The sequence below is a fragment of the Anser anser genome, assembly GCF_964211835.1.
Source record: "Anser anser genome assembly, chromosome: 1".
NCBI lineage: Eukaryota > Metazoa > Chordata > Aves > Anseriformes > Anatidae > Anser > Anser anser.
The window spans coordinates 61552147-61578933 of NC_139720.1; the positions used below are offsets into that span (position 1 = coordinate 61552147).

A 26787-nucleotide genomic window follows, 5' to 3' on the forward strand; every position below is an offset into this window, starting at 1 on the left:
AGGGCCCAGTTCCCAGCAGGCTGTAAGAATTTGTCATGGCGATTTCTTTACTCCCAGCCGCTCCCATTTCACCCAGCAACCAGTTTAATATTAACTTCTGCTTCCAAGGCTCCAAGGGGGAAGTACTAACAGGAAACTCTGGGTTACTGCAGGCAGGCAGTACTAAACTGTCACCAAACGTAGCAAGCAGAGGGGCAAGTTATACACAGCCCCACAGTTTCTTGCAAAAGCTGTCTCCAGCAGTTCTCTGGGGCTTTCTTCGTTTCTCCCAGTCAAATGCACACTATGGTCCTAACTGCTGCCCTAGTCCTTAAAACATCAGCCATGTAACCCATTTCAGAAATGCCCCACAAAGAGCATAGCCAGCCTAGCTCTTGGAGGCTAGCAGATATCAAACTGGCCCATTCTTTTCCTGGTTTAGCAAGACTCAATCACTTTTATAATGAAGCAAAAGATGGAGTTAGCCCTCAATAATTGTCCATATATGCTCTTATTTTTATAGTAATAAATCCAAAAGACAAATGCAAAAACTGGGATATGCACAAGACTGCAGGAGTGCTATCAAGGAGCTGCTTGAGCAGCCCTGATTTGTCTCAGAGACCTGCAGGCAGGTTCAAATTGGAAAGCCGAGACAGAAATCCAGCAAGCTGAGGGGCTGATTCCCCCCCCCCCTTTTTTTTTTTTTTTGAAAGAAGAAGGTTTGATGAGAAAAATGGTAAATAAAGCAACACACTGTTACCCCTGATACCACAGACTGAACTGGGTGCCCATGGCGTAAGATCATCTTAAGATGAACTTGATCTTTAAGAGAGAGATGGAAACTCAGAGATCAGCTTGATTACGAGGTCATCTTGTCTGGTAGCATGCCAAAAATGTGATAATCCAGATATGTTTCTACAGTACTGCAGTGCTTCTGAATAAATCTAACTGAAATTAAAACAATTTCATTATAATTTTAATATATTTTTCAAAAATCTAATATTACCTGCAGATTTGGTTTTCAGTACACCTGGCTACCCATCTTCCGTCTTCTCAGGAAGAAGATACTGATCACAAAATTGTCAGCATCCATTTATTTTATCTGAGGATGCAGCCTATCATTCCTACAATTAAATTCCCTGCAGACCCTTTAGCAGAAGTCAGGGGATTGTCTTCGTAACTTAGCAATCTTTGCTTGAAGTTTCCTTTAATGTGTTTATTTTTGTAGAAACTAAAAAGACATTCTTTACTGCTGAATTAAACAAAAGTTGCAGAAAACTTCTTTAGAAAGGGACAAGTGTAAAATATGAAGGCTGCTTAAAAAAACTATGTTTTACAATTTTTGCAATTACTGGACTGCAGTAAAATCGGTTCCCTGACACTGATTACTTCAACATAAAAGCAGTATACTGATAATTACTTTTGCTAGTTTTATGTTAGGCATGGAAGTTGCATAGAATCATGTCTGTCTTTTAGCCCATAAACCAATGCCTTCCTGAATAGCCATTTAACTCTGAAATGTAATATTTTCTACAGAATACAAAATCTAAACATGCATATCAGTGCACCAGATCTCAAAGTGTCCTTTTAAGTATGGCTTTTTATGAGGTGACAGAGATTTACTAATTTCAAAGTCCTCGTTTGAAGCCACCCTAAACCTGTTAGAATAGGATGTCTTTGCAGGAAGAGACTACCACAGTTTTCCCCTGTGAACCGTGTTCAGTGTTTCTCTTTAGCCAGGCATCTGCATCATAAGGAGAGTCACCACAATTAGACCTACAGCATTCCTCGCTGGAGAAGCTACGAGCTGGATAGGGCTCTCAACCTGAGAAGAAAGAGCTTAACAACTGCATTTGGCCAAGTTGCAGGGGGAGCATGAATGCAATGGCTGTGCTTTTTATGAATAGGTACAAAAGGAGCCCAATCTTCAGAGGCATTGTTTTAGTGAACCCTGAATTCACTGATTAAGAAAAAAAATAATAATAAAAACAGCAAAGAAATCTGAAAAAAAAAAAAAAAGAAAGAAAAATCTTTTAAAGACTTGGGGGAAAATCTGGAACCCTGTGAACAAAAATAATCGCAGAAGCTTTCCTCGCCCTGCTGTGAAATCGCCCCGTTCGCCCTGGGCAGTGAGCAGTGGCAGAGCTCAGCTGTGCCTGTGGTTAATAATAAATGGACTCTCTCAGCCCCCCCATGCCACCGCCGGCCCCCTCGGCACGCCTTCTCCCGGGGCTGCCCCGGCACAGCTCCAGAACCCAGCCAGCCTCCCATGTGCCACGGCCGCCCGGAGGTAAGAGACGCGCCAGGCCACGGCTTCACCAAGCCAAACGTGCCCGACGGATGAGGAGGGGAGGCGAGCGGGGACGCTTGGAGGAGGGAGGCAAGCTCAATGCCAGAGCTGTGCGGAACTTGCACTGGGAACGTGCAAAGTTTTGTTACAAGGCGAAAGGTCGGGCAGGTCTCGCTGCTACGCTTGCCAAGCCCCAGAAACCTTTCAGGCTGCTCGGGCCGAGTGCTGGCTGACTTTCCAGAGAACATCAGCTAATTCGTGTCGGGTGTCAGGTGGTGACCAGCTGTGTTTTATCCACAGGCCAGCTCGGCTTGGGTACTTCGGGCTGCTGTGCTTCAGATTACAGGGGGTTGTTAAAATTCAGAGCACAGCTCGAGCAGCCCAACTGATCCTAGCCGTAGTAACCTTGTTGGCTCAATGAATTTATTCCAAAGCTGACTTTGCCCCAGAGAGCAAGGGGTGTGTACGCACACACACAAGGAAACCAGAACATTTGCATGAACTTTTCAGGCTGTTGACTGCTGAATTTGGCGCTGAACAAGAAGAGATTGTAAGCATGAATAGGAGCTTTTGCCACCTTTGTGTCATGATAGGATTTCATAAACTTTGTGGAGATTTTGGTCTTAAAAAGGATTTGGAAACTGGAAAAAAAGATCTCCTTGTTTCAGTCAGGTGTGTATTGCATTGCATAACAATCTCTGTCTTGGTGGCTTAAGAGATGTCTAGCAGAACCAGTCCATCTTTCCCTGTTACACAGACTAAGCTGTCCTATATAGGCAAAGTCTTCAGATTCCAGCAAAAAAACCCACAACTTTTCCTGGATATAATGTGTCTGTGTAGCTGTAGTGCCACAAATTGTACTGAGATCTGCTAAATGTAGCAGGAACACAGTACTGTTACTCTAATTTCCTATCTGAATTAACAATAAGCACAAAGGACTGAAGAGATAAATCTTTTCCTCCCAGTTAAGGGGTGAGGAATAGAAAGGCTTGAGGGATATGGCCAAATGCCCAGCAAAAATAAGTGAAGCAGCCAGGAACTAAGTGAAACTGCCCTGAGGCCCAGACCAGACCAGCCTCTTAACCTTTGCAACTCTCTCCCCCTCTTTCTCTGTTCTGCAATGAATTTAATTAAAGTGAATAGGAGTTGCTAAGAGACAAGAGGAGTTCTGGAGTTCTTGCCGGGGCTGAATTGTGCCTCTGCTTCCAACACTTTGTACTAAAAAAGACGATGTAACTTGAGCATGCATAAAGCACTCTCGGCTCTAGGAAGAGCTGCTCTTTCCTCCTGGTGGTTACAATCTGTCTTTCCACTCCTTACCTTCTTTATTTTACTGAACTGCTTGTTTCCCTCAAAATACCTGCAAAGGCTCTTCTCTTTATAGTATTCCTCTGCCTGCATCTTCCTTGTAATCTTTCAGGTTGAAGGTGACAGCGGCTGAGCCTGAAATTTATCATGAACAAGTAGCTTTGGAAATCAAAATGTTGTATACTTCTAAAGTCTCTCCAGTTTGTTACTCCTCATCCTTTCTTCTGCTCTGACATGATTTCAGCCCAGCATTGGCAATGGGCTAGGTGGACTCTTACAACTCTACTTCTGCAGTTTAACATTTTGCTTTAACACCAGGGCTCATGCTTGAAACAACAGGAACCTCCACACAATCTCTTGGGCAAGCCCAGGATCGTTCACTTTCCAAAATCGGTGCAAGAGATGTTAGGTATACCGTCACATCATTGCTTAATTACTTCTTTAATTTTTTACCTGACTTTTGTAATCTCAGGACCATCCTTACGCACAAGATGATTACAAAGATAACCTGTAGATTGGGAAGCTGTGTGTCCACTGTGGCATGTAGGACCACCCAGGTGAGAAGATTTCTGCATGGTGAGTAGTGTATTCTGAAATAGTCCCTGGGCAGAAAGCATCTTCCTCATCTGAATGCAGCATAAACCTTGCAGGCAGTGTTGTGGGAGAAAAGCAAAGAGCAGCATTTTCAGCTTTTGTAAGGATACTTCAAGTCCTAAATGCGCAGGGAGTTTCTGTTTTTTGATAACGACATTAAAATTAGGAGAAATTTTGATGCACAATAGTCTTATAATATACTGGGTTATTATGGTATCCTTGATGCTTCTGCTCTTTTAACACGTTATTCTTTGGGCATGATTGCAGGGCTCAGTTCATTCACAGTAACGTCCATTTAAGGTAATATTACTGGAGCCAGTAACAACACAGCTGCAACAGTGGTGGGAGAGGAACACTGAGTGATGGTGATGAGGATTATTATTTGTATTAATTGTAGCGTTGTTTTTTGTTTGGTTGGGTTTTGCAAACATTTCAGTCACATAAAACACAGTTTTAGTCTCCATGGAGTCATTTCTGAATTCCCCCCAAAGATTAGCTGAAAAGGAGAATAAATTTATTGCGATGATGACAATTTGCCTTTTATAAAATAGATCAGTGTTTACTGCAAATATCCATGCAAATAACTGACTTTTCTATATTTATCCCCAGGTGCTTATTTCAGGATTCAGCCCTCCGTACAGGAAGCCCTGATGGAGGGGAGACCAGTTGTAGCCTTCGAAAGCACCATCATTACACATGGCATGGCCTACCCTCAGAATCTAAGGTTGTGGATTTTGATGTTCCTCGTTCAACAAAGTTATAAGAACGAAGCGAAGGGAAATGTCAGGTTGCTAGGGATACAGAATATGAGCTCTGGTGTAAAACAGTTGCATTTGGACTTCTAAGGAGAGCAGAACCATATAACACATGTCCTTACTCAACACCTCACATTTCTGGCTTCCTTTAAAATCTGGCAGCAGATAATGTCATCATTTGCTCTAAGACTGATAAACCACACTTTGTGGCTGCATAATTCGTACAGACACTGAAAACACTTTGTGGTTTCTTTAGGTGTACCTTTTATAATACAAAAAGGATTGGAACACAATAGTGAAATCTACTCATTGGTGCCACTCAGAGCAGCTGCTGTGAGAGCTGCTGGTCTCTCTGTGCCCTGCATAGGGGGGAAAAAAAAGCCCACAAAAATCTCTACCTTTTATTTATTGACATCCTGTAGATTTGTGTTTCATTCTGTCTCCTCTCCATCCTAGCTTCCTGAAAGCACAGAAAGGTTTCAGTATTGACCTTGCCATTGTTTTGCCTGGCACTCCATCTTACAGTGAAGCTCAGTCAGGTTTTGGGGAAGGTAGTTTCAGAGTTAAAGATTGTCTAGTGTACGTACAGATAGCTCATGAAGGGAGAAGAAGCTGCTCTTAAGACAGTAGTCTACAGATGATCAAATATAAAACCTGAAAAGCTTAGAAAAACCTAGTCTGAAACTCTAGAATATTCTCAGGCTGCAGCTTTTCTGCACTGTTGTTACCTTATATCTGACTGCTTAGATTGTGAAAAATATAGCCTGGTTGTTTGAATAGGACTTGAAGTATCTGGGGTTTCTATGAAGGTTTATGTTCTCAGAAATACAAGTAATAGATACTGAAAGGCTCTATTTTGAGACTATCTCTAATATTCAGTAATGTATTGTACAAATAGGTTTGCCTATAAAACAGGCTATTTTATAGATCCTGCCTCAGAAATGAAGTACAGAGCCTGTACATTGCTGTCCTGAAAACGGGAGCTCTCGATAGCTCTGCACTGCTGTAAAATCAAATGCAAAGCCTTCTGCCATTAGCAAGATACAGAAGAGGAACTGGACTTTGCTGAAATCCCAAAAACTGTACAGAACTGGAAATTGGGAATGTTGGCCATCAAACATGGCAGATTTCTTACCTGATTGTTCCCCTCACTAATTCTGTGATCGTTGTCTTGTCTATCTTATTCTAGCATGGCCAGAGAGGTAGAAAAAATTGTAACAACAAATGGAGCAGTTCCAGCCACTATAGGTATTTTAAGGGGTCAAATCCACGTGGGACTCACAGATGAGGAACTTCAGTTCTTGGCAAGCAGTAAAAACGTAGTTAAAGTGTCTCGGAGAGATCTTCCTTATGTCCTCAGCCAGGTATGGTAACGCAGGCTTCCTACTTTGATGTTTTCTATATAGCAATAGGGTGCTCTCCAGCTTCAAGCCAGGTAGCTCTAAACCTCTTTAAGACACCACATAACATGGTGTCTTATTGGTAAGTTGAAATATATTCCTATCCAGAGTCAAAATATATCAGTCAGGGAGTAGCAGACCTGGATTCAGACCATTCTGGATTGGCTGGCTAAGCTAAGAACATTCATATCGGCACGATAAGGCATCACCATGTTACATATAAACTATGTGACACACGAGCCACCCCAAGTTACGCACACAGTGCTTGAGGTGACATTGGTTGCCCATTAACCTTTCTGGTTGGAAAGCCCTGGAGAATAAAGGCTTTTGCTATTACAAGAACAATTTATGTAGCAGGGATGATGATTCCTCTGCATTTTTGCCTAGGAATATTTGTATCCGAATTTCACTTGCCAGCTGTGTCAGCAGGCTGTTGTGACATTGCTGTGTGTCGGACCACAACCATAGCTGCCTGCATGCAGTATTCTCTGGGTCTTGCTCCGTGCTGACTGTGACTGGTTGTCCCCTGACAGGGCTTGTCTGGTGGCACGACCGTGTCCGGAACAATGATTGCAGCACACAAGGCAGGAATTTGTGTGTTTGTGACAGGAGGCATCGGAGGCGTCCATCGGGGAGGAGAGAACAGTAAGAAAGTCAATACATTCTACTTTTCTTCTCGTTGCTGCAGTTTTATTTAATTCCATCTTTCTTCCTTTTTCTCAGTTTGCCCTACAGAAACTGTCTGCTCAGAAGAGTAAAGTTATCATTCTTCTCAACCATACTCTGGTTGTTTTCTCTCCAGTATCTCCTTTCCAGAAGCTTCAAAATATTCCTCTTGAGCACCGGCCAGATAAGAGTGTGGGAGTTTCTCTTTATCCTTTGTTTGCACAGGGTTATATGGATATTGTCTGATGGTGCAGCAGGAGCCGACTGTACTTTCCCCACTTTGTGCTAGCTGGATAACCTGATACTGGCTGTGAAGCACAGTGCTGTTATTGGCTCGCTGACAGCTAAGGAGGAGGAGGGTCTCGCCGCAAAAGAGATTTAGGCCCTGGTCCACGTTCCTCTCTGGAAACATGGGGACATGGCACAGCCTTGGCAGTGTAGTTTGTGACCTCTAAGTACATACTTTCTTTTTAGCCATGTATATTCCTAGCATAGCGTAAGCAAACCGCCCTGATGAATGCTGTCTCTTTCAGATGTGATGTAAATTCCAGACCAGGGGGTTTCCTGAGGTCATCAAAGCTCCTGTGGTGCTTTTCTGCCAGCTATGTCAACACCAAAATCAAAGTCTTCTTATATTCCATCTTCTTGAACTTTGTCCTTGTTTTATGACACCTTCTTTCTTTTCAACCAAATTTTTGCATGCTGTTTTCTGAGGTGAATAAACAGGTGAGACAGTCAGTGTAGGGCTGCATCTCTGCCCTAGGCCAAGTGACTTCGTAGTTTTCAGTCTCTCTTACCATCTCAGTCTCTCTTACAATCTCAACATCTAATAGCACGATCTAAACCTGTAATGTTTGTTTGTGGATCAAAATGGTTGCAAAAGCAGGCCCTGGCATCCCAGGCAGATATGGCTTTTTAAGAGGGCAGATAAGGTCAGCTTGGTGTACAACGCTATCACAAACAACAGCTGCTTGTCTCTTGACAGCTCTGGATGTGAGTGCTGACTTGACAGAGCTAGGACGAACTCCAGTTGCTGTTGTATCTGCAGGAGTCAAGTCTATCCTTGATATTGGCAGGACACTGGAATATCTGGTAGGTATAGTGGGCTGCTGAGCATGAAAGCAGGTGATGATATACTTTGTGTACCGAGTCCAGCAGTGACAAGAAGGCCCGGTGATGTTGGGGCAGTTATTAAGCCCAAGATTTTCACCAACAACTATTGAGAGAATGTGAGGCCCATATTTACCATTTTCTAGTTCTGGGGCTATTCAAGCACTGGGCTACCCCTAACACAAACCTATCCACATCCAGGAGGCTGTTCCAACAACCGTTCCAGCTGAGGCCAAAGGCACCCCAAGCCATGGCCTCTTTTATGGCTTTAGATTCACTTTACTATCTACTGAGAAAATGCTCCAGGACTGATGGATCACACAAGCTGGATCTGTCAGACATTAAACCAAAATCAGAATTACAAGGAGAAATGAGACGATTTTCAGTAGAGTCCATTTTTAAGGTTTGGTATGTTGGAAACCACCACAGCCAGCGCTTCAGGTGACAGCCAGTGTCAATACCTTTCAATCAGAAACATAACTCATTTAAATTCCTGTCAGCTCATGACATAACTTCAGATCCCAGCTTGTTACCTTGGACTCAGTATTGTGCTAGTGACAGCTGCCCTGCTTTTGATCAGCTCTGAGCAAAGCGCATGCGTCTCCTACGTTTCAATAATACGCTTTCTGTCTGACTAGTTACCGTGTCTGGCTGTTTGATTTGACAGAACAGAATAGAACAGGATGTATAAAAGTAACCAAATGCTGTGCTAAAGAAAGACATCTTCTAGCTGGTTAGAAGGGAAAAGTCAATCTCTTTCTGGGGGTCCCCTTTCCCTCCACTGATTACCGTCTTTTCTCACCTCCCTGCTGCAGGAAACCCAGGGAGTCTGTGTGGCTGCCTTTGGGGAGTCGAGGGAGTTCCCAGCCTTCTTCTCACGCCAGAGTGGCTTCAAGGCACCATATCACGTCCAGGATGAAGAGGAGGCAGCTAAACTCATCGGTGTGTTCCAGCAGGGAAAGGTTCACGTATGTCCCTGGAACAGAGGGTCACAAAAGTGGAATATTTTTTTGTTTTTAAAAGTCTTTGCCTCTTATCATACAAACAGACTGAAAAGAATTAGAAGGATATAAACCAATTGTTAGCTGGAAAAGAGCTGTCCTTGGGTCAGCCAAGGACAGGAGCTCCAGCCCTGTGTGTTCACACACCCTGCACCCACTCTCCTCTGCCCTTTTCCCTCAGCATTTCATGTGTCCGAGGAGAGCCGCTAACGATCTGCCTGTCCTCTCCCAGCCAGCGCTCTGGGGCTAGGCCTGAGCAGCGGGGTGCTGATAGCAGTGCCCTGTCCCCAGGAGCGAGCTGCCTCAGGCCAGGTTATCGAAGAAGCCATCCAGCAAGCTCTCGGCGAAGCCAGGTGAGAAGCAACCTAGGCCCTATCCTTTGCTCAGCCTGTGGGCTTGAGGAAATAAATGACTTCAGGGACACTGCCACGGGGATTGTAGCACAGCTTAACCTTGGGTGTGGATGAACCCACAACAAGGCTCTCGCTGTGGTTTTATGTAACCTGAAGCTTGTTTACAGGACTTTTTATGGCATGTGGTTATGGAGATAAATTGTCTGCTAGCAGCAGTGCTTCTCCTCTGATGCCGTTTCAGCTCAGTTTGTCTCATCTACAGTAATTTTCTTTATATTTGCAGGTCCAAAGGGATTACAGGCAAAGAACTGACCCCTTTTATGTTACAGAAGATCAATGAATTAACTGACGGGAAATCACTGGACTCAAGTATCCTTTTACTAAGTGGGGAGGTTGGGGGGGAGGGGAGGAGGAGGAGTGTACTTCTCATTTCCTTCAATAATGTTTGCTGAAAAAAGCTGCCATTTTACTGACAGTCTAACGAGGGGCAAACACTTCATTATCTGCAAACAGCTGAAAGCTCAGCGATTGCATCCTGCTTCTTCAGCAGCACCCTTTCTGTCCTCACCCACTTTTGCGTTACAAATTGGAGGCCAGCACAGAGGTCAGGTGGTCCAGAGTCCAAAGGGATCTGCCCTCGCATCTGATCTTGCCTGCTCTATGATGGAGTCTGAGGACACCGTTGCACATGGTGGGGTTGTACGCTTGAAGATGCCTGGGCTGAACATGCTGCCTTATGCAATTCTTCATGCTAGTGCAGAGTAAGAGAAACTTGGAAGAAAAATACTCCTATGTAACGTGAATCCTCTTGCACAGGCAAGAGGAAGTCAGATCTACTGGCTGGGATGCTGATGGAGGATCTGGAAGAGCCAGGTTCACCTCCAGGCTCTGCTGCCAGCCCCCTGGGAAACCTCATGGTCAGTCAGGGCAGATAAGTAAAGGGGATTTGGATACTAGATTTGTATGCTGCCACAAAATGGGGTTTTCAAAGCCTCTGATACTTTGCTCCCAGTGAAACTGATGAAAAAGGGGCATGTAGATGAGACTTGGCAAAAATCTCAGTAGGCGTCTAGTTCTGGAAAAGACGGCTGAGTTCCTTAATGGTTTTTAGACTCTTCAGTTTAGGCACTTCACCTCATCTTCTGGGAGGCCTTTGCTTCTATTCCCTATCTGCAAAATGGGGATGTCAGATTTACTCTCCACAAACACAGAGGGAGGAAGGTGAATACATTTAAAACTTCAGAGGGATCATGCAGTATTGTAACCCAGTAAATCTGCCCCCAATTAATTTTGGTGCAGAGCAATCAAATCTACCAAGTCTCACAGCATGCATTTCCTGTTGTCCCCCTCAAGGCAGATCCTACATAGAATTCTATAATGCCAATCTTGCTGGTATTTTTCCTTTTCCTCAAAAAAAAATGCCATACAGACCTTGCTCTGATCAAGAACAATGCCAGAGTGGGCAGCTGCATTGCAGTGGCCCTGAGCAAGCTGCAGAAAGCCACAAGGAAGGGGAACCTGCCTCGGCAAGAGGACACAACCCCACCTCAGCCAGTGAGTCCCCTGCTGTCCTCCATTTAATGCCTACCTACTGACAGCACTGAAGATAAAAATTTATCTATTTCTAAAATAAGAGGTGACTCAGCCAGAGACCAATCTTTCTGCTTTATGCTGGCAGACATTCTTTCTTTAGTTTTCTTTATTGTTCTCTGATAAATATCATCTCCCACTCTACTTACAGAGAATGAACACTGCTGATGGCCTAATCCCATTAAGTCTTAGACCATCAAATCCATTAAAACTTTAATCACCTTTTTGCCTTTTATTGTGACCTCACATACAACTTCAATTGTATTCCTCTCAGTGCCAGGGAGCCCTTGTGACTACAGCAGTAGACCTGGAAGAGGGTGGCGGTAGGTGGATATTTTGAGCTGCTGAGTCACACACTTTTTATAAATATCTCCTTTTGTTGGCCTCCTGCTCATGACTGCCAAAATTACAAGAGGTGCAGCATATCCCAAACAAGATCCATTATAACTCATATTCCATTCACTATCTTGATTTTGTGTGTGCTACATGATTTACAGCAAATCTATTTTAGGTAGTCTTTAGAGAGCTGAAAAAGTTTCTAAAACCCATTTGCAGTAGGATTTTTTAACATAAAAGAATGCAGTGACTACAGAGACAACAACCCAGCATTTGACAGAATGAGGAAAAAAAGAGCTCTATGTCCCCAAAGAATCTGGGAACTTCCCATTTGTGGCGCTATGCTGCTTTTTCTGATTTTGTTGGACAATGAGACAATGATCGATAAAATTTCACTGGGCAGGGCAATGTCTTCTGGGAGCTTGCAAGAAATGACTGCATTTCTCTGCCCACTTTTTCCCCATTTTCTTTTCTCCATTCTTATCCCTTCTCCTCCCCTTTACACAGCAACGCCTGAATCCTTCTGAGGTTTGGTATGTCAAAAATTGTCCTAAGAGAGAAGGCCTCAAGGGCACTGACATAACCAGATCATGCAACTTCTTTCATTACTCTATGACCACTCAGTGAAACTGCCAGCACCCCTCTATGTACATAATAATGTCCTGCCATGCTGGAACTGGTTATCAGTAGGCACAAGTCAGAAAGAGACATTTAGAAGAGCTTTCCATTCTTTCTGATTAGAATTGTGCTGACCTGTGTATAGCCAGCCAAAACAAGCACAGGCCTTCACACTGTAAATGAGATAGCTTTCAAGAGGGTGGTAAAAGTGGGAAAAAAAAGGCAATGGAAAATTGGAGCTTTTCTCTTGAGTCCTTCCAACCACTTTTTACCTCTTTCTTCCCTTTAAAGGTGGTGATTGGAGGTATCAACGTTGACTTTATAGCCAAGGCGCAGAACTCTGTCATTCTGGTATTGTATCTATAGTAGCTTTCTTAGCACCGCTGCCATTTCCAGCTACTTTTACAGGAATAACAAGCCAAATGAGGGGCTGGGGGTAGGAAGAGGTGGCATCAGTGCACATTATCTTTGCATCTGCATGAGCACACACGCACAAACACAGAAGGTGTAGCGCTGCACATTTGGTGTGTTGTCTGGGTCAGACCTGGGGTGATACACATTGACCTACTCCGTTCACATGCTGAAAGTCACTATCCCTACCACTCAAGACAAGATCAGAGCCATATGTCATCCTTACGAATTCCACATATCACTCTAGCCTTGACAATCAGTGTTAAGGTACCTCTGGGCTCTTCTCTGATGCTGCATGCCCAAAGAGCTGTTTCAGCAGAAGAGCTGCCCAGGTCACTCACAAAGCGCATAGAGCTAGAAGCCACGGGTGAAGACCCTCACTGTGCTAACCCATAATCAAGGGCAGACCCTATAGCGAGGAAATCCCCAGGTAAGAGGCAGTTCTGACTGCCTGGGGCTGTCTTAGCAATGGAAAATGGCATGAACAGGAGCCAAAGACTCCACGCGGAGTACCCACGGTGGTAGTGGAAGCCTTTGAGAAAAGTAGTACTGACACAGTTACAGCTAAACAAGAGAGACAGCTTCTTCAGTCATACAGGGTTTGAGTCACACACACACAGATTGCTCTAAAAATATAGAACATTTTAAATGTCACCAGACCTTCTCTTTCTCACTGTGGTTTGACCACAAAACAACCAAGAGGCTAAAGCGGGACAGACTTGCAGGCATGGGACTTCCCCATTGCAAATGACAGCCATTACATGGCCTATACAATTTTTGTTGAGCTATAACATGAAATACCACAGGCTGAGGTGGTGGAGCTTGCTCACAATTTGTTTAGTGTCTCAAATTACTCTATGCTGATTGCTGAAGCAGAAACTTGTGGCCATCTTCTTCCTTCAAATGGGGCAGTCTGTGAAGACCTCTCAGTCAGATAGGGAGAGACCTGCTGAGGAAGCTGTCATTAAGGAAGCTGGCTGTTCAAGGATATGGAGGCAAAAGCCAAACAGTATTATAGGGGTCAAAGGTGACACATGCTAGAGCATTAACTATGCAGACTTGTAAAACCGAAAGCCCAACTGCTTCAGCTGTGATCTAACTGGTAGCATGCATGCCCCAAACTGTGACCAGGAGCAGGCAAGTCACCTCCCGGTGTGTCAGCGGTGACTGCAGGCCCCTGGACCACCCATGGCATGGTGAGGGGCAAGGATGGCCACACATCCCAGTGGGAGCAGCTGGCAAGGGAAAAGGAAAAAAGGAGTTTTTTAATGTTGCATTCAAAGGTGAGGTATTACCTGCCTGTCTGCATAGCGGCGAGCCCTAGAGCTGAAGGCTCATCATGGCAGTGACCCAAATACCAAGCTGCAGGATGATTTGGGAACTGACAGACAAAACGTTCCTGCTGACAGCCTCTGTGGTTATGCACAGAGGAAAAAGCAGTCTCAGCAGTATTGGTCTGCTTTGGCTCTTGAAGACGAATTTTTCCAAAGAGATCAGCACCCAGCAGGTCCCACCCTCATACATGCTGCATTCATTGCAGAGCATTAGGGTACCACTCGCACCTCGTGCTGTCCCAGTTAGCAAGAAAGCAGCTGTATTCTATACTGTTTTTAACTTCCACATAGCTTTCAAGGCTATCCAGAAGCAAAGTGCCCTATAAATAACTAGTTGGATGTAAGTAATCTGCAGGGAAAGACACATGGTCTCTTGCAGAGGGAAAGGTGTTGGATGAAGCATTATGGTTATAATGTTCTCAGGATATCCAGAAGTAGAGCAGAGTCTCACTTTTACATTAGGAATTCAAGTCTTTCAGGACACAGAAGAAGGTCCTAGACACTCTGTCAATTCCCTGAAACCTTGCCAGAAAGCATCAGCTCAGTCTTATCGCAAACCATCTCAGCAAGCCCATTTTCATCTAGTTTTTTCATCTCAGCCAAACCAACTTGAACACAGTGTAGAAGAGATACCCAAGACCTGCTCAGATTGAGTTACCAGCTGAGCTGGCAAGGTGTGACAAGAGCCAGTCATTTCTTTGTCTTTACAAGCAGGTTGCTAGTTCACCTCTCACTGCACCCACTTGCTACTTTAAGGAGATATAATCTTCATTTTTTTTGATGTCTTGTGGGGTTGTACATCAGAACGCACCCCTGGCTGGGTCCCTGAGTGGGAGGCTGGTACACCCACTGTTAGGGCAAAGCTTGGCTTAAAAAACCTGAAGCTCTGTCTTTGGAATGTGGGGGCGAACTGAAAGAGAAGATCAGCATGCCAGGCGAAGAAGGGAGCTCATAAGTATTTTCAACATTCCTGCTGGTATCAGCTTTGAAAACCAGATACTTGTACTGCACTGAGTGGAGTTTGTGCTCATTACCAATGGCAGTTAGCACCCTCTTTTAATAGGGGCCAGCGTTCAAAGCCATGTTGTTTGACTTGCCTAAACAAGCATCCTTGCTTTTTACTTGGGGTAGGTATTTCTCCCTTGGCTGCTTCTATTACGGGCAGTGAGTTCAGAGTTAAAATAGGCATCCTCACTGCTTTGGAAATCTGCAAAGCTCAGTAGGAGACAGTCACAGATGGAAATATCCTCAATTCTGGCAGTGCCAGTGGCAATTCGCAGAGAGCATAAGCAAATGATGGAGTGGCGTTTGGTTTAATGAGGAGTGGCGAGTAGTGGCAAGGTGGACAGAAGTGATAAGTTGTTTATATGCAGCTCTGCTCAGGTTGTCTGAGCAGTGCTGGGCCTGGAGAACTGCCAGGCAGAGGAACAAAGGGGTCAAGAATTAGCATCAAGTCTTACAGACTGCACAACTGGGGAGACTCACGGGAAACAAAAGCAGCCTGGGGGTAATAAAAGAGCATGTTTACATGGGAGAGCAGCTTCTCGCAGTCACAGGACTGGATGAAGAAGAAAGTATTGCCTACAAGGGACAGATGCACAGGTCCTTGAGATCAAGGCTCAGAACAGTGTAAGAAGGGTCCCTAGAAAGCTTTGGTATGAGTTTTACTAACCCCCAAGAAACGTGAGGGGTTGGAGGAAGAGCATTTGTTACCCCAAGGTAAAATCCTTGTTTAGGATGGGTAGAAGTGTTTACAAGCAAGAAAAATGTGCATGTGCAGGGGTATTCTGGTGCACCTGAGCTGACTTGAGAGTCTGTGCCAGGAGCTGCTCTGCACAGGCATGCACACGCTTCAGCACTTGCCACCCAAACACTCAACATACTCTTGAAAGCTATGGATTATCCAGAGCTGTTAAGATTGTTACGAATGCCAGTGGCAAGCTCTCTTCAGAAATGGAAAATATGTTTCAGGGTTGTATGAAAAAGGAGCTTTAAAACCATTTGATAGTCAGTGATGATGCCCAAAGAGATTGGAGCATTTACTGAGGTAGTTCTTCTGGCAGGAAAATCAGGAGGAGATGGATGAGGGACTGCCTACCTTGTGACAGTTTGGTCGTCTGTGACACATTGACAGCTGGACAGAAAAACAGAAGACAGAGGCAAGAGAAACTGGTAACCACACAGGTGGAAAGGGGTGTTTCTAATGTTTCTAAGGAGGGAGATGTTTAGGAAGAGAAGGGAAAGTGAAAAAAAGTATTCAAACACTGAAATAGATCCTTCCATGAGTAAAGTATTGCCCACAGAGGACAGCACAGGCAAAGATGACAAAGCTTGTTTTATCTTTAAAATGTGAAAAAAAAAAAAATGGGACTCTGGAGTCCCAGTGCTGACATGAGCCAGTAAATTCAGAGGGCTGCTCATATTGACTGAAACACTCATTAGCATTATTCAAAAAGGTCTTAGCCAATAAGACCAATAAGCAATACATGGGGAGCCCAAACTGATCTCCCCTCCTAGAAGTGGGCCTTTGTCACCAGAGCTGAAGTCTGCAGATAAGCTGTGGGAGTTTGTGCTGCTCGCAAACCCATACCTAGATGGCTTCTGCCCCCTTAATTGCTGCCCTTTCAGCAGCATTAAGTTCACTTCAAGTATTAATGGAGACGTGACATCTATGCCAAATGGCTCTCCCAGCTTTGCTGATTAATAATTTATTCCTCCAGGGTGGTGGGCAAACGAACGCCGGAAGAGTGAGACGAACTTTCGGCGGCGTTGGAAGAAACTTGGCAGGTGCCTAGTGCTCGGGTTTGCCTGTGGGTGCGTGCCAGCTGTGATTTGTCCTTTCATGTTCCTTCAACAGCAGGAGCTCTTGAGAGCTGTTGAGATCTGGGATGCTTTAGGCAATATACCAGGGGACAGACTGCCTGGAAAAGGAAGCAGGCACTCCAAAAAATAAGAGGGGAGGGGGAGCTGGGCAGCGATCATGAAAAGGAAGGTCCTCAAATATGGAATTGACTAGTATATAGCACAGGGACCCCAAATCAAAGTTAAATCAACACCAGTGATCTCCAGTGACTGCTGAACAGCCTGGTCCTCGGTTTCTGAGTTAATGTCAGGTTGTAGTCACAATAAAGTATGTCCTGAGGAATGAATAGGCCTACACAAAGATAATCATCCATACACCATGGACAAGAGGAGCTGGGGCACAGGAATTACGGTAGGAGAGAAAGGGCTACAGTCACTGGCAACAGCAAAGGATCACAGTGTGCCTGGTGCTCCTCCACAAGCAGTAGCAGACCTGTGTTTGCATACTGAAATTAGCAGCGGCACATTACAAAAAGATCTTAGGATTACTCTGGCTTGTTGGCCTTTCCCAACTCTTCTTAACATAAACCTACTGTCACTTCAGATCACAAATGGGGAAGCTCGAGGAGAGAAGATATGCCACCCATCTGCTGAGGTATAATCTGTGGTAACCTGAAGGGAGCAGAGGAAGGGTTTCCTGTGAGGCCATTCAGGTTCTAGTAAGGTAGCATGGTGAGAAAAGCAGGGCGGCAAGGCTGCGCACAGAAGCGATGTGGGCAAGCCCGCATGCTTGTGATGGGTGAAGGAAATGATGCCAGGGAAATGCATAAGTTTCTTCCTCCTTCTTCTCTTTCCTCCACTCCCAGTGGTTCCAGAAGATTCAGAGCCGCAGTGTGGCAGGCAGCCATAGATCATCCCAGCCCAGCCGGTCTGGCAGCAGCTGCAGCCTTGAACATCCTGCTAGATGAGGATAGATGGGCATTAAGTTTTCCAGGAGAGGGCTTTCCTACAGACACTCAGCCTGCACAAGCTGTCATTGTTTTCACAGCACTCCGACAGATCTATTAACGTCTTTTGTTTCTGTTTGCTTTTAGACTGCTTAAGCCGCCTCGGGCTGACTCCTCTCTTTCTGTCTGCCATGGGGAAGGACGAACACTCAGAGTCCATCCTGCACTACTGTCACCACATGGTATGTTGCACTGTAGTGGCACTTGAGAAGCATGGAGGTGATGACATCACATAAAGGGAAAAATCCTTTTAACCCTGGCAGCCATAAGAGTCACCTTTCATCAGGCTAAGAGTGAGACCAGTTCAATGCTCCTTTAGTTACAGACAATTAAAAAGCGAGGAGCCACCCCCAGCACACAGGCTACACACATGCACATATACACAGCTTAAAGTCTGAACCATGTGGTCTGAATTCAGCTCCAGGGACTGGTGTTTGAAGGACAAAGAGAGGTAAATCAGGAAAAACCACAAAAACGTCTAAGAAGGCCTAACTAAACACAGCCTAAAATATGTAAAGCCTGATCCTCAGGATAAACAAAGCAATGCCAAAACAGCCTGATTTAGGTAAAGCATAAGACAGAGAAAGCCCAGAACTGGGACACAAAGCCAGGCACCTCCCTGGTTCAAAGCAGGGTCCTCCACATCACAGCCCTCACCGTGCACCAGAGGAGTACCTGGCACTCAGCAGCCGCTTGTCCCCACAGGTCAGGGAGCCAGGAGCAGCTGGAGCTCCCCAGGGGTGTCAGGGCAGAGCCTGACCAGCCAGGGAGCAAAGTAGGCCCTGAGACCAACCCCAGCCCTCAGGCACCTCTGTGGAGAAAAGACAGAGCTGAGGGCAAGCCAGGGGTGTGGGTGGAGACCCCAGGTGAGGCTGGTCAGGGCCATTAAGGTCTGTTAGTGTTTTCGGGACCCTGGCGTCCAGACAGAAAGAGCACATGAGGCCTTACTTCTGGCTACCTGAGCAGCTCAATAAAAGCGGCAATAGGAACAAGAACTCCCATTTAGTATATAAAGGCTTCATAGCTGCAGACCTGTAATCTCTCCTCTACCCAAGCATGGCACAGTTTGAGCTATCAAAGTGAGCGCTCTCCCAAGGGAAGATGCAGCAGGACTAGCTGCCAAGCAATCCTGGCCTGCAAGAAACATTACCAGCAGTGCTGGAGATGACCTTGCCCTTGTGATGCCAACTTCCCTGTGAACTACTCAGCAGAAAGCACTTCTCCATCCACATGTGTATTCCAAGAAATGCCCCAAACTCTCTCAGCAGACTGCCCACAGAGGAAGGACACCTCACAGTTATGTCCATGACTGCTGCAAAAAGGGCTGCGAGGCTGCCATCAAAATCGGCCTCCCTGCCTGTGCAGTCAGTGAGGTCGCTAACGTCGTCGCTGGCTGGAGCGTGCCACCAAGGTGTGCCTGGCACGCCATCAGATGTGTCACATAAGCCACGGGAAAGGATGGCTGGGGCAGGCAGTGCTTCAGCCATTCTGCAGGACGCCCTTCCCTTACAGCAGGGACACCATCTATGGAACCGCGTGGCAGAGGCCTGTCGCGTTCATTTACTAAATCAGTTCTTTAATTTTTGCTGTGGCTTCTCTTGCATTACAAATATTAATAACCAGCCATCTGCCAGCACTGCCTAGACCAAGATATCTCTGAAATGTCGCTTGTCGTAAGGGAGAAGGGAGGTTGAAGGGAGAACAACGAGCTGGGCTGCAGCTACAAATCAGGTGGGCACAGAGAAAGAATATTGACGTTGAGCTGAGTGAGAAGGAAGAGAAACGTGCTCCACTGGTAACTGTTCTCCTTGTTCCAGGACATGAGTGCCATCCTGCAGCTGGAGAGGAAGAGCACAGCCACTTACTGTGCTGTGATCACCAGTGCTGGGGAGCTGAGCGTTGGCTTGGGAGATATGGACATCCACCACCAGATAACAGAGCAATACGTATGCATGCCAGCTGATTTGTTACCTTCTGCTTAAGAGAAGGAGTGTGGAGGTGTGACAAAAAACAGCTAGAGAAGCTATACCAGGAGTGAGTGGGTGTGTGGAGCGAACATGGGAAATCCTAAAGTTAACCCCAGATATTGGCCACTGGGATTGCTGCATGGCAAGCTACCAGAGCTACCTGTTGCTTCTTACCCAGATGGAGCTTGACCTGTAAGCCAGAAGCCTCTTCAGCGTCAAGTTCCAGTTAACCTGTCACTTGTGGTACCTTAAAGCTGTCAGTAAATCCAGTCTACCTGCAGAAATGACTTTTCCCCCTTTAGGGGAAAACCAAAAAACAAAAACCAGCCTTGGACAGAACACTGATTAAAGAAAGTTTTCCTACTCCATCCCCTCCCCGCCATCCCTTTTGTTTCTACATGCTGAGTTGTATAAACAGGTACTGCTTCTCAGCACATCCAAACCTTCAGAACATCAGGGCTAATGGAAGCATTAATTACAGATTGATTCAGTGAAACCCCCGTCACTGCACCCTCCTTCCCTACTCATTCTGCTGTCAGCAGAACAAAAGCCCATACTTCATGACTGACAGCAACATGAAAGTTAAGTGCAATTTACTTACCGGTGGGCTCCCCGTGAGGTGGAGGCTTCGTAGGAAAAAATATGGTCATTGCTTCCACTTCCATCCCCACCCTGCCTCTCCCAAGCCTTGGCACACAAAACCATTACAAGACAGATTAATTCTGTGGAGCTTTATGAAACAGCTGTGGCCAGTGGAAACTCTGAACCAATCTTCTGCTGCGAAGTGCATTTTGGCAGTCCTTCTTTCAGCCAGGATTAGTGGAGACACAGGAGGGAGGCTGCACGAGCGCCTGCAGCACTGGCCTGGTGTTTGGGCAGTGGTCGTGCAGCCTCAGAGAGCCAAGGAGCAGCAGGTCCCCACTCTACCTGCTTCACAGACAGCAGCAACAGAGCGCTGTGCTGAGCAGTGCTGTAGCCACAGGGCTAAACCTAAGAGGTGGACAGTGCATGAACAGACAAAAGGAATTTTACTGTGATAAAACAGACAAACAAAAACCCCCACACAACAAAGAGCCAGTCTATGTGCCTCTTCAAAGGGTGATTTAAGTCATCTTCCTCCAGAAAGGGAGCTACAAGCCCAAAGCCTGCATCTCACTGGGCTGTTAGCACCAAGTTCAGAAAGAAAACCCACTTGCAGACATGGTGCTCTCTTTCACTTCTCCAAGACTGGTTTTGCTGCTGGCGTTATACTTCCCCTCTTCCCTCAGCCTGCCTGGTCATTGCAGGAGCTGTTGCAAAGCCCTCCTCAGGACATTTCAAGGACACAGGCAGCAAGCGAAGGAGTAGTCAAGCCAGGCAGAGCACAGGGAGTCCTACGGTGACCTGAAATAGCAGCATTCCCTCTCCCTGTAGGCCTCTGACTGAGCCAGAGGTATCAATGTGGTGTGGGGAGGACCAGCAACTATCTTTCTCTGCTGGAGGGGCCCTGCCCATTGAGTCTGCTTCTTAATGATGGGGAGCAGGGAACAAGAAGGGGAAGAAGAGGGGTAAACAGAGAGATCCACTTTCCTTAGGGAATCACTCCTTTAGGTTCATGCCGGCACCTAAGAACTGCACTACGAGTGAAAATCCTACATCCTCAGTGTGAATAGCAACCATTTTGTCCCTCTGCAATGACTCAGGCTGTCTCTACTCTGTGTCCTGGATTCTCTCTAGGTGTCCCAGTTCAAGGAGAACCTGTGCCGGGCCCCGCTAGTCTGCGTTGATGGAAACGTGCCTCTGTCCACTATTCAGTACATCTGCCGACTAGCTAGGGAGCATCAGCTAGCAGGTGAGGAGAGCCTGCCCAGCCCTGGCCCCACAGCTCCTACCAGTGTGTGCGCCAGGACACTCCACACACCCCAAGCACCCTCCTCTGCTGCTTGATGGAGATACCCAGCTGTAGCCTGACATGCTGTGTTGCTCAGGGCTCCTTTCTATACGCTGCTGCTTTATTTCAAATGGTTGAAGCATTTCTACTTTCTCTGAGTTTGTCTCATCCTGCAGCTAAAGCGCATTTCCTGTAGCGTAGGAGCTACAGCCCTCCAGCACTGCCAGAAAAAGCTGCTCTCTTTGCCTTTAATCTCCAGGCTAGCACAGATGCGTGTGCTTCTGTAGTTTGCTTCTCAGAATAAGTGCTAAAGCATCATTTGAGAGGATTTCTCTCCCATTTCCAAAAAATATACATAGTCCCTCTCCTTGTATGCTGAGGACCCTTCACAAGGCTCCTGAACTTTTGGAGTTATGCCTTCATTTTAAAAAGCAAATCCTGAAGAAGGAGACAATGTTCTTAAAACCTGGCAGAGGCTCTAAAACCAGCTAAAAGGAGTAACAGACCTGAAGTCTGATTACATCATTCCAGAGCCAGAAGGAGCCATGTCATTGCTGAGCAACAGGAAGGAAAACTGGGGAGACATGGTCTCCAGCATGGGGGAAATAATATTTAAGCTTCTGATACATATTACACATATAACCCCGCTTGTGCAGACTTATTTAGCCTTCTGCACTGCATCCTGCTCTGATATAAAGATGAACCACTGGTTAAATAATTAACTAACCAATTGCAATGTTGTTTTTAAGTGTGCTATGAGCCAACAGATGAGAACAAGGCCTCTAAGCCATTCCTCTCAGACAGCTGGAAAGCACTCACGTACATTTCCCCCAACCTCCAAGAGCTAAGAGCAATAAATCGGACCCTTGGGAACCCTCTGCCAGCAGGTATTGAACACTCAGAAGAGTCAATCACATTGTCAGATAATCTAGACCCTGGAGAGAGTGTTTTCCTCCCCATCTCCCATTTCAATCAAATTGAGTTATAACACAGTGGGAATTCATAAGCAGTCTTGGCATCTTCCACCTTGCAGCTATCTCTGCAGGTGTTGTATGGCCCAGGCCAGACCGATGGTCTATTAAAGAGTGCAGTAGGCCCAGGGTGGCTCCTTGTCCATTTTCCTCGCTTCACCATCCAAAGAAGAATATAATTTTTAGTTTATAAATGTCTCAGTGAAGCATGATGCTCTGAGGGCCCCAAAGGTACCACCCCCTGGGGAAATGAAATACCCCACCACATGCAGGTGGAAGTCCAAAAGTATTAAAACAAGAAAGTCATGCTTTATTTTTGGACAGTTTTTTGGTCTCTACAGACACATCTGTAGTCCCGTGATGGTGGTTTCCTCAGCATAGGATAAATGGTATGGAAGTTTAATGTTGGAGAATTTCATGTTTCCTACAATTCAAAGAAAACAAACAAACCACATTTCATTACTGCTTATAACTAGTTGTGCTCATAAATAGGAGAAGTAGGGGTAGGAGCCCACAAAAGGGCCTGCTGAGAACCTTTAAAGTTATGCCACGCTTTTTCCTCCCTGCTGCCTACAGAGCTGCCGTCCAGGTTGGAGGACGTTATCAAGATGGCCATGGCCTTGGCCCGCCCTTTGCTGGCCCACCTGTGCTGCGTGGTGGTGACCCTGGGCGCTCACGGCGTCCTTCTCTGTGGCAAGAGCCTGGGAGGGAGCATCTCGCTTTGTCCAGCAGCTCACGAGCAGGTAAGGGCACGGAAAACAAGCCCTGGGCTCTCGGCTGCTTCTGCCTGGGACCACGCAGCACCACTGCTATTTCTGGTGGCGAAGCAGCAGTGCTAGGAAACGTGGCATCACAGTTGGCAAGTGTTCATGTTTGGGGGTGGAATACACAGCTCTGAGGATTAGCGAAGAAAATCATGTTGTCTGTCCTTCTGGCTCCTAGCAGCAGTGCTTACAGCCAGCTCATTTTAAATGTGCTTGCCCTGAATATTCATGACTGCAAGCTTCATTTTCAGCAACTTGAATCACTGATCTCCTCCAAACCGTGAAAAACAACTATTTAGATTATTGGCTTATGGCTTACGTTTATTCTTTTTTCCCCCCTTTTCTTTTTTTTATTTCTTTTTATTTTTATTTTTTATTTTTGGCTGCTGTGCAGGTCTGGATGACAGCAGCCACATCAGACCCTACCAGCTTGGGCAATTCCCACTAACGTCCCTTGTTTCCCCACACAGCCTGCTGCTGCCAGCCTCTGTGCCACCCACTACCCCGCCATCCACATCAGCAGGGAGGAGATAGTCAATGTCTCAGGAGCTGGTGACAGGTACGTTTCTAGCTACTCTATCTTCTCGAGCTAAATGTGGAACAGTCATAACGGGATTTCTTTCAAATTCTACTGCAAAGTCAAACTACATTCTGCTGCTTGAGGAACAGACACTAGAGACACAAGGCCAGGACAGGTTTCTGTGATTCCTTGCAACGCTTGCTAAAAATGTCCTGCTAAGCATCTTGAAGCCAGTCTTGCCATTATTAGCTTTGCTTTTCCTTAGGATCCAAGTCTTTCACAGCAATCCAGTAGTTCTGAATTACTCTAGGCTGAGCTGCTAAAAGCAAAGTAAACCACCTTACATTAAAGCTGACTTACTAGCTAACTAATTTACTTCCACACTTCTCCGGTGGAAGAGGGACTGCCACTCAGTAGCTAGAATCGCCCTGGAAAAGCATCTCATCAGGTTCTGCATTAGCCTCTGGCAATAGCTCGTGCTTCAAAGAGCCCGCTGTATAATTCTAGCTGGTCACACAATGCTGTACATGGGAGTAGGAAGTGACACGTATTATTCCTACCCCCGGTGATCAATTCTCAGTCTGTCAGAGTAGTATTTTATTATGCTCCTCGTTAACTTGTCAAACTATATGTAGCAGTCATTTTATTTATTTTTTTTCCTGCGATAATCAATTCTCCCCTTTCATTGCCTTGGGCCAGACCAGAAGGCCATATGTGACAGATACTTCCTTTTATTTTTCTACTCTTACCTAGCAGTAACTCAACATAGCAACACTTCTCCTTTTGTCTTTGATGGGTAGGCAGAAAGAATAGTCATTTTTGTGATAACTTACAGAGTCCTCAATATTTTAGCTAGTATCAAGCAATAACTCTTGCCAAGCTAATTAATCCACTTAATGCCAGAGTCTCTGATTACTCCTAGTGTCCCAAGTCACCTCTCAGACGAGTTGGCTGCCACTGGCACCATGCCCTGAAGAAGACCACAGCGTTGTTGAGTGCAGTAGGTCTAACACAGCAACGGGGCCCAGGGGCAAGCTGCTGGGGTCACCCGTCCTTGGGCATCTCGGCTTTGCTCGCTGCCTCTAGCAGCTGTGCCAGCCTCTGGCAGCCCCGCCGGGGGTGCAGCCTCCTCCCTGCACCATCTGCTCGTACACGACTGCCCCGAACCAATTCGTCCTGGGGGCCAAAGGAAACCGAATGTCTTCTTTACAGTTTTCTCTCCCTTTCTGAAGGGTTAATGTAAGGGAAGAGCAAAGGCAAGGTAACGTGCGCCGCTGTCAAACACCTTCACCGAGTTACACGGGCGTACAACAGGCAGCCCAGCTGTTGGCTTCTCCAAGGGACCACGCAGTAGGGTACAGCTCAGGACTACCGCACAGCTCGGCCCCACAAACCCTTCAGCTCCTAAAGCCCTGCTGGGCGATGCCGTGCACCCAGCAGCGCTCCCGAGGCTGCCCTACAACGCCGGGGCCGCTGCCCAAGGAGCCGCCGGGCCTGCGTGCGGGGAGCAGCGGCTGTTTGCTCCTCGCACCCGGCTGCTGTGGCAACAGCGTGCCCGCACTCGGCATTGCTAGGGGATGCTCCCCCAAATATTTACACTGAGCCTCGAGCTGTTGAGAGACTGAATGGTTTCTTGAAACCACAATCTTCTGTGTCTTTGTTAAGAGAAAAAAAAACAGTTGAGGTAATTAGCCAGAGTGCAAAAAGGGAGTCATTTTCCCTTTCACACAGATTTGCTCATTAATCCTCCCTGTTGTCACATTTTCCTGCCCTTGCTTCTTCATCCTAAATGCCATTATCCTCTCCCTTCGCTTTCCCATCTCCTTTGTCCTTCCCTAGCTTCCTAGCATCACTGTTGCACTTAGCTATGAATAAACACTGGCTGCTCCCAGCTGATCCCAAGCAGCACCCTGCACGTATCCATGCCTCGACAGAGCTGTCCCCTGCACGGCAGGCAGAAAAAGTCCCCCTCTTCTTCTGATGGCCTCCTTGTAAGGACCTGTGGGTCACAGCTGCTGCTCCAAGCGCTCCCATCATTTTTCCTGTGAAATCTCAAATGGAAAACCGCTGCTAAAATTTACAGAAATCTGAATCGGAAATCTCATTTCAGCTTTGGATTTCTTTTTCTATTTGTGTCTGTTGTCCCTCTCACATTATACTTGGAAATTTACCTTTCTTCTCATCTGTATCATCCCAATGGGGGGAAGGAGGGAGTGTAACAAGGTACCAACAAGCAACAGAGAAGTGACAAAATAATTAAAGAGCAAGGGGAAAATAGCTTCTTCCCTTTCTAGACACACTTTCTTTTCTCCTGGCTCTCCTGCAAAACTGGGGAGAAAATAAAAATGTGGTGGAATGGGAAATGCCCTTGACTTCTCAGATGAGAAGCAAATAAAATGCAAATAAAATGCAACTAAATAGCACCACTTGTTCCTTCCAAATTTAAAAATAAAAATAAGAAGCACAAAATTCTCATTATCACCTCATCCCTCCTCTAAGACATACTCTGCTTCTGTAAGTGTTAATGTGGATCCAAATGAGTTCTCTTCCAAATGGCCATGTTCCCAGGGTCAGGGCTGTTCCCCAGCGCTCAAGGCTGCCTTTCTTTCTCTCCGCAGCTTAATGGCAGGAATCCTTGCAGGGATGCTCGCTAACCACGACACAGACACCTGTGTCCGGATGGGTCTGCTGGCTGCGAGCTTGTCCCTCCGCTCCTACGAGCCCATTTCTCCAGAAATCAGCACTGCCACTGTCAGCTGGCAACAAGTCCAGGGCAAGACCTGGCCAGCGGCGAAGGTATGGAAGATGGACTAGGTCACCACGGCCCTCTCATCCATCACCTCCTCACACGCCCAGCACTGCCATCTCCAGGAACCGGGCCGCGTTCTGAGCTTCAGGCTCAAAAGCTGGCTGCTGACAAGAGGACTTGAACTTCTGGGGCATGCTGCTTTTTGGGAGGTGTCAATGGAGTGCACCTGGTGACAACGTGTGACGCGCTGTTCACATTCATGTCTCTCTGCTGTTGTTTCCTCCCTCTCCCTCTCCTTGAGGTACAGCAACCACAGATCGGGTCTTCCGTGTACTGCCTGTCAGTAGTTTCTCACACTCCCCTCTAAAGGGAGCACTCACCTGTTTTGGTTT

General features: G+C 46.3%; 1 protein-coding gene and 1 long non-coding RNA gene across 8 annotated transcripts; one reads left to right on the plus strand and one right to left on the minus strand.

The window, feature by feature from the left end:
* The first annotated feature begins 2136 nt into the window (after positions 1 to 2136).
* LOC310905566 (uncharacterized protein) lies at positions 2137 to 26728 on the plus strand. 7 transcript variants are annotated; one of them, XM_083852007.1, is made up of 19 exons: positions 2137 to 2941; positions 4050 to 4153; positions 4781 to 4895; positions 6116 to 6290; positions 6860 to 6971; positions 7978 to 8084; positions 8918 to 9044; positions 9336 to 9456; positions 9740 to 9825; positions 10886 to 11010; positions 12292 to 12351; positions 16466 to 16532; positions 17642 to 17736; positions 19372 to 19500; positions 21238 to 21352; positions 22141 to 22278; positions 22939 to 23105; positions 23597 to 23685; positions 26265 to 26728. In XM_083852007.1, the coding sequence occupies exons 1-19, from the start codon at positions 2826 to 2828 to the stop codon at positions 26458 to 26460; spliced, it is 2244 nt and encodes a 747-aa protein (XP_083708133.1). In that variant the 5' UTR covers positions 2137 to 2825; the 3' UTR covers positions 26461 to 26728. The 7 variants fall into 7 exon arrangements, with proteins under 7 accessions (XP_083708133.1, XP_083708136.1, XP_083708135.1 ...); XM_083852010.1 differs by having other exon boundaries at positions 4050 to 4134; XM_083852009.1 differs by having other exon boundaries at positions 2197 to 2269.
* On the minus strand, positions 17044 to 19355 carry LOC310905596. Its single transcript, XR_014589140.1, has 2 exons — positions 18230 to 19355; positions 17044 to 17507 (listed from the first exon to the last, which is right to left on the minus strand). It is a non-coding gene; the product is annotated as an uncharacterized lncRNA (long non-coding RNA).
* Positions 26729 to 26787: the final 59 nt, after the last annotated feature.

Coding starts and splice junctions, on each gene's coding strand:
- LOC310905566 (XM_083852006.1), top strand. CDS start 3,901: ATGCTTGAAACAACAGGAACCTCCACACAATCTCTTGGGCAAGCCCAG. Junction 9,457..9,739: donor CAAGCTCTCGGCGAAGCCAG/GTGAGAAGCAAC, acceptor TTATATTTGCAG/GTCCAAAGGGATTACAGGCA. Junction 23,106..23,596: donor GTCCAGCAGCTCACGAGCAG/GTAAGGGCACGG, acceptor TTCCCCACACAG/CCTGCTGCTGCCAGCCTCTG.